The 7,608-nt window shown below is 41.9% G+C and overlaps 1 protein-coding gene across 1 annotated transcript; it reads left to right on the plus strand.

Annotated features, from left to right (window-relative positions):
* Nucleotides 1–556: 556 nt before the first annotated feature.
* LOC111788462 (cation/H(+) antiporter 24-like) lies at nucleotides 557–6,527 on the plus strand. Its single transcript, XM_023668796.1, has 4 exons — nucleotides 557–880; nucleotides 1,876–2,883; nucleotides 4,165–4,670; nucleotides 5,882–6,527. Exons 1-4 carry the CDS (start codon nucleotides 557–559, stop codon nucleotides 6,525–6,527), a joined length of 2,484 nt encoding a protein of 827 aa, XP_023524564.1.
* Nucleotides 6,528–7,608: the final 1,081 nt, after the last annotated feature.

A 7,608-nucleotide genomic window follows, 5' to 3' on the forward strand; every position in this document is an offset into this window, starting at 1 on the left:
GGAATTGAGATCCCACATTGATTGGGGTAGAAAAACGAAACATTGTTTATAAGGGTGTTGAAACTTTTTCTCGAAAGAGAAAAACTCCAAACAAGACAATATCTAGTAGCGGTGAGTTTAGGCCGTTACACGCATACTTCCTAAAAGGAGTGTATCTATCGATTTTTCGATGTGGGTGAATTGAATTTCTGGGGCCGCAAAACTTACAATCCAACCCAATTCAACCTCTCGAGAGGGTTGGATTGGGTTGAGTTCAATTTGAACTTTGTTTGGGTTGTTCGGGTCACCAATCCAACAATCCAACAAACTGGAACAAAAAAAAAACATGAAAAATTTGCATTTAATTGAATTGAAGTCAAAGTTATCTAATTTTGTCAACAGGCTAACGTGTGATTGACTATTTTAAAGTTTTTGAATAAGACCACACAGATAAACGATGGATTGAGCTTGAAAGACGATAAACTATAAGAACTCCAAAACTCCCTATTCATCGCAACGCCATTATCTCTCTCTGTTTCTCTCCCATTTCTGCTTCAGAGATTCGTTCACTAATTGCATGGTAAGGTTTTTTCACCTACCTTCTCGCTTTGCCCAATATGACAATTGGCGCAATTTCACCGCCCTCGATCTCCGCCACATCCAGAGACTCCAGGTCGTCGGCGGCCTCACCAGCTTCAAAGACGCCACACCTGCCGCCACCGCCCCCGTCGCCTGCCGACTCAACCACCCTAGAACTCCCGGCATCTTCTACGGCGCAAACCCACTCGATGATTCCTTCTCCGCTTTGATTTTGGACATTTCCTTCGTAATTCTCCTCATTCATATCATCCATTTGCTCCTCCGCCCCTTCCACCAGCCCAAAATCGTCTCCCAAATCCTCGTCAGTATTTTTCCTATATTACCCTTTAACCTATCCTATTTCACCCTTTATTATAAACAAATATACAGATATTTGATTCCATTACAGCTCATTATAGTTATCATATTTGTCATAGATATTTGACTCTCGTTACAGCTTACCATAGTTATTATATTTGTCATAGATATTTGACTCTCGTTACAGCTTACCATAGTTATTATATTTGTCATAGATATTTGACTCCTATTACGGCTTACCATAGTTATCATTTTGATTCTCATTACTGGCTCACCATAGTTATCATATGTGTCATAGATATTTGACTTCCATTACGACTTCTCATAGTTATCATAATCATGTTTGCATAGATATTTGACTTTTATTACGGCTTACATAGTTATTATATTTGTCATAGATATTTGACTTTCATTACGGCTTACATAGTTATTATATTTGTCATAGATATTTGACTTTCATTACGGCTTACATAGTTATCATATTTGTCATATATATTTGACTTCCAGCGTACATAATTATCATATTTGTCATAAATATTTGACTTCCATTACGGCTTACTTATCATATTTGTCATAATGTCATAGATATTTGACTCTCATTATCGACTCACCATAATTATCATATTTGTCGCAATCATATTTGTCATAGATATTTGACTCCCATTACGGCTCATCATAGTTATCATATTTGCCACTTTATTTTATTATAGTCAAATATCTTGTATCTATTTATTATTTTTGTTCGTTCTCTGTTGTTTTAATTTATCATATTTTCCTGTACATGATTATAAAATAGCATTTGTAATTTAAAAAAGTTATCATATTTGATATTTTATTTTATTATAGTCAAATATCTTATATTCATTTATTATTATGGTTGTTTTCATATCATTTGTAAGATCTCTATAAACAACGATTATAAATAGAGAATTTTCACAGAGTGTTTTTAGCAAATTTTCTGACCGGACCATTTGACGGTTTGTTCTTGTTTGATTGAAGGGTGGTTTCATCATTGGGCCATCAGTTCTCGGCCACAACAAGAATTTCCGGCACCAGATGTTCCCGGAGGACATAAGTTTTTTGTTAAGCAACATCGGGTTAATCGGTTTCATGTATTTCCTGTTCATCTCGGGAGTTAAAACAGATCTTTCATTAACAAAAAAATCGGGCAAAAAGGAGTTTTTCATTGCATCATTCAGCGTAATTGTTCCATTAATCTTGAACATTACATTTGCTTTACTCATCCGTAAAACCATGAACAAATCCTTAGCCAAATTCTCCTCAATTGGAGCCATAACATCTTCCTTAGCCATCACTGCCTTCCCCGTCGTCCACCCAATTCTCCACGAGCTTAACCTTCTAAGCTCCGAGGTGGGTCGGATGTCGATGTCGGTATCGATAATCAGCGACGCAGTCGGCATCAACGCGCTGGTCGCGTTCGAGGCCGCCATACAAGGAGAAGTTGAATGGAAGAGCTCAATTTGGTATTTGATTTCTTTGTTTGTTTTGGTGGGGTTTATAGTGGTGTGTGTTAGAAGGGTAATGCGTTGGGTTGTGAGGCGAACCCCTGAAGGGCAGGCTGTGGAGCAAGGGTTCATTGTGGCGATTTTGTTGGCGGTTTTGGTGATGGGGTTCTTGACGGATTTGTTTGGGATAGCGATTCTTAATGGTCCGCTTTGGTTGGGTATGGCTATACCTGATGGGCCACCGTTGGGGTCTACGTTGGTTGAGAGGAGTGAGACCATAATATCTGAGCTTTTGTTGCCGTTTTCGTTTGCGTTTGTTGGGCTTTGTACTGATGTTTTTCAAATGGTTAATGCTGGTTGGTCCAACTTGGCGCCACTGTTTTTCTTGGCTTTGGCTGGTCATTTCTTCAAATTTGGTTCCACTTTGGTGGCCTCGCTTTTCTTTCAGCTGCCGCTTAGAGATAGCCTTGCGGTTAGCCTTATCATGTGCTTGAGAGGCCAAGTCGAAATTGTTCTCCTCATTCATTGGATTGACAAAAAGGTACGTTCGCTTCTCTTTCCAACAAAATGTTAGGAACTACGGGTACCTCGAACAACCTTCTTTTAATCGAGGCTCGACTCCTTTCTCTAGAACAAAGTAAACCTTTTGTTTGACACTTGAGTCATGTAACGACCCACGCCCACCACTAGGAGATATTGTCTTCTTTCGGGCTTCCCCTCCCAAACCAATGTGGGATCTCACAATCCACTATTTGAGGCTGAGTGTCCTCGCTCCCACTCTTTTCTTTCTCCAATGATGTGGGACCCCCAACAAATCCACCCCTTTTAGAGCCTAGCGTCCTTGCTGGCACACCGCCTCATGTCTACCTTCAGAGAAGAGTCTTCTCTCTGGCACATTGCCCTGTGTTTGACTCTGATACCATCTGTAACGGCCCAGGCCCCCTGCGAGTAGATATTGTCCTATTTGGGTTTTCACTTTCGAGTTTCCCCTCCCCAACCAATGTGGGATCTCACAATCTACCCCTTCGGGGCCCAGCGTCCTTGTTGACACTCTTTCCTTTCTCCAATGATGTGGGACCTCCACCAAATCTACCCTCTTCAGGTCCTAGCGTTCTTATTGGCACACCGCCTCATGTCTACCTTCGGAGAAGAGTCTCCTCGCTGGTACATCGCCTAGTGTCTGGCCCAGCGTCCTCGTTGACACTCTTTTCTTTCTCCAATGATGTGGGACCTCCACCAAATCTACCCTCTTTAGGGCCTAGCGTCCTTACTGGCACACCGCCTCGTGTCTACCTTCGGAGAAGAGTCTCCTCGCTGCACATCGCCTAGTGTCTGGCTCTGATACCATCTATAACAACCCAGGCCCAATATTGGCAGATATTGTCCTCTTTGGGCTTTCCCTTTCGAGCTTCCCCTTACGGTTTTTGAAACGCGTCTACTAGTGAGAGGCTTCCACACCATTATAAAGAGTGTTTCGTTCTCTTCCTCCAATTTGGGATCTCACAAGTCACTTTTGACTAGGCCTGAAAGGCTAGCAACTTTTTGATTCCGACGCTTGAGTATTCTATTGACATGACTAAATTAAGAGCACGACTCTATTACCATGTTAGGAGTCACAAACCTCTACAATGGTATGATATTGTTCACTTTGAGTATAAGCTCTCGTGGTTTTGCTTTTGGTTTCCCTAAAATGCCTCGTACCAAGAGATGAACCCATGATCATCTCCTTAATTAGCTAATGTGGGACTTACTCCCAACAATTCTCGACACTAAATGAGTACTAAATGAGTATTAAACCGAACGTTGTTGGATCAAAATGCAGATAATAACTATACCAGAGTTCACCATGATGATACTCATGACAGTAGCAGTGACAAGCATAGCAACGCCACTGATAAGCTTGCTCTACGATCCCACAAGGCCATATATGATCAACAAAAGGAGAACCATCCAGCATTTACCGCCAGGGAAAGAGCTGCGCGTTGTGTTGTGCATTGAAGGCCAAGAGAACGTAGCTGCACTGGTGAACTTGCTGGACATGTCGAACCCGACGACGAGCAGCCCGTTCTCTATTTACGCGCTGCATCTTATTGAGCTGGTGGGTCGAGCTGCCCCTGTCTTCATTGATCACAAGAAGTGTAAGATTCCTTCTAAGTACACTGCCTCTGACTCCATCCATAATGCTCTTCGTATCTACGAGGAGGCTCGAGGTGAGCTCGTGAAGTTGCATACTTACACCGCTGTGGCGCCTAAACGATCCATGAACCAGGATATTTGTGAGCTTGCTTTGATTAAGAAGACCAATCTCATTGTCCTCCCTTTTGGCAGGTAATTGTGCTATAGTGATGTTGTCCATTTTGAGCCTAAACTCTAGTGACTTTACTTTTTGTTTCCTTAAAAGGTGTCATACGAATGGAGATGTATTTCTTACTTATAAACTCACGATGGCTAATGTGGGACTCCCTCCCAACAATCCTCCTCTCGAACAAAGTACACCATAGAGCCTCCTCAGAGCTATAGAACCCTCGAACAACCTCCTTTTAATTGAGGTTGGACTCCTTTCTTTAGAGCCCTCGAACAAAGTACACCATTTGTTTGACACTTAGAGTCACTTTTGACTACACTTTTGAGGGTCCCAACTTCGGACTCGAACAACCTCCCTTTAATTGAGGCTCGACTCCTTTCTCTGGAGCCCTCGAACAAAGTTCACCCTTTGTTTGAAGTCACTTTTGACAACACTTTCAAGGGTCCCAACCTCTTTATAGAGTCCTTGAACAACCTCCCTTTAATTGAGGCTCGACTCCTTCCCCCTCTAACAAAATAGACCCTTTGTTTGACTAAGTTAAAGGCATGTTAGCTTTGCTATTGACATGACTAAGTAGAGGGCATGTAATGACCAAAATCCACAACTAACAGATATTGTCCTCTTTGTGCTTTCCCGTCAAGGTTTTAAAATGCGTCTGATAGGAGAAGGTTTCCACATCCTTCTAAAATGGTGTTTTGTTCTCCTCCCTAACCAATGTGGGACATCACAATTCACCCCCCTTGGGGCCCAGTGTCATTGCTGAATCGTTCCTTTCTCTAATCGATGTGGCACCCCCTCCAAATCCACCTCCGTTGGGGCCCAACGTCCTTACTGACACATTGTCTCGTGTCTACCCCCTTCGGAGAACAGCAAGAAGGCTGACACAATATCCGGTGTCTGACTCTGATACCATTTGTAACGACCTAAATCCACCGCTAACAGATATTGTCCTCTTTGGGCTTTCCCTCAAGGCTTTAAAACGTGTCTGCTAGGAGAAAGTTTCCACACCTTTAGAAAGGGTGTTTTGTTCTCCTGTCATAGGGCATGACTAAATCACTGATATCTATAATGATATGATATTGCCTACTTTGTGCATAAACTCTAATCGCTGTGCTTTTGGTTTCATGCTTACTTATAAACCCACGATTATTTCCTTAATTAGTTGGCTTGGAACTTCCTCCCAACAATCTTCGAGAGTAAAATTATAAATTTGTGTTTACGGTTGTAACTGTAGGCCGTCGAGGGGAGATTCAACTGTGGGGTTGCATCAAGTGAACAAGAGCGTACTAGAACACGCTCCATGTTCGGTCGGAATCCTCGTCGACAAGTGCAATCTCCACAGCCCAGTGGTCGGACAATCCTTCTGGAACTCAGCGCAGCAATTCGCCGTTCTATTTCTAGGAGGAGCAGACGCACGAGAAGCACTCGCTTACGCCGACAGAATCCTCGGCAATGAAGACGTGTGCGTGTCGGTGGTTCGCTTCCTATCACACAATTCAAGAGGCGACAACGAGTTCGAGAAGAAGCTAGACGACGGCATGGTGACATGGTTCTGGGTTAAGAACGAGACCAACGAGCGAGTGATTTACAGAGAAGTGGTGGTGAGAAATGGAGCAGAGACAATCGCAGCCATTCAATCAATGAACGATGATTCTTATGATCTTGTGATCGTGGGAAGAAAACGAGGGGTCAACCCTGTGTTGCTTGAAGGGCTGTCCAATTGGAGCCAAGACAATGAATTGGGCATCATTGGAGATTATGTGTCCTCCGAGGATTTTGGAGCCGCCGCTTCTGTGTTGGTCGTGCAGCAGCAAGTTTTGAGAGGCCAAAGCCATTTTTCTTCTGGGATTTGTGAGAAGTTTAGGTTTGATTTTCGATAGGGGTTCTATTAATTTGTTGTATGTATTGTAAATTTGTATCTCGATTCACGTTGTGTCGATAAGCTAGACTTGTTTAAAGCGTCCACGTTGAAATCGTTTGATGTAATAGTTATGCTAGATTTGTTTAAACCGTCCATGTGAACACTCGATTCACGTTGAGTCGATAAGCTAGACTTGTTTAAAGCGTCCACGTTGAAATCGTTGGATGTAATAGTTATGCTAGACTTGTTTAAAATGCGTCCATGTTGAAGTCGTTGGATGTAATAGTTGGGCATTGAAATATTAATAAATAGTTAGAAATAATTACGTGTTTAAAGAGAAATCATGTGTTTTTATGTAATGAATACTATTTCAATTGGTATGAAACTTAGCTGTGTCAATCAAATCCTCAAGTGTCGGGCAAAGAAGTTGTTAGCCTTGAAGATGTAGTAAAAAATGACTCACGTGTCGTACTAAGGGTGAACTTTGTTCGAGGGCTCCAAGTGTATTTTGTTCGAGGGGAGAATTGATGAGCATTATTGAGAGGGGTAGTCCTACATTGGTTAATTAAGAGAAAGATCACGAGTTTATAAATAATAATACTATCTCCATGGGTACGAGGCTTCTGGGGAAACCATGAGAGTTTATGCTTAAAGTGGGTAATATCATACCATTATGTAGGGTCGTGGTTTCTAATATGGTATCAGAGTCATGCCCTTAATTTAGGTGTGTCAATCAAATCCTCAAGTGTCGAACAAAGAAGTTATTAGCCTCGAGGATGTAGCAAAAAACGACTCACGTGTCGTACTAAGAGTGTATTTTGTTCAAGGGTTCTTAAGAAAGAGTCGAGCCTCAATTAGGGGGAGGATGTTCGGAGAACTCCAGGTATACTTTGTTTGAGGGAAAAATTGTTGAGAATTATTGAGAGGAGTAGTCCCACGTTGGTTAATTTAGATGAAGATCATGAGTTTATAAGTAAGAATACTATTTCCATGGATTAGACCATTTGTTTCAAGTTGTGGGTCAAAACCGACATTCGATTCATAGATTTGAAGCTTTTACTTAATTCAAGAACAATACATAAACATAATGAAGGAGTAAG

Source organism: Cucurbita pepo, chromosome LG02, assembly GCF_002806865.2.
Source record: "Cucurbita pepo subsp. pepo cultivar mu-cu-16 chromosome LG02, ASM280686v2, whole genome shotgun sequence".
Classification (NCBI taxonomy): domain Eukaryota; kingdom Viridiplantae; phylum Streptophyta; class Magnoliopsida; order Cucurbitales; family Cucurbitaceae; genus Cucurbita; species Cucurbita pepo.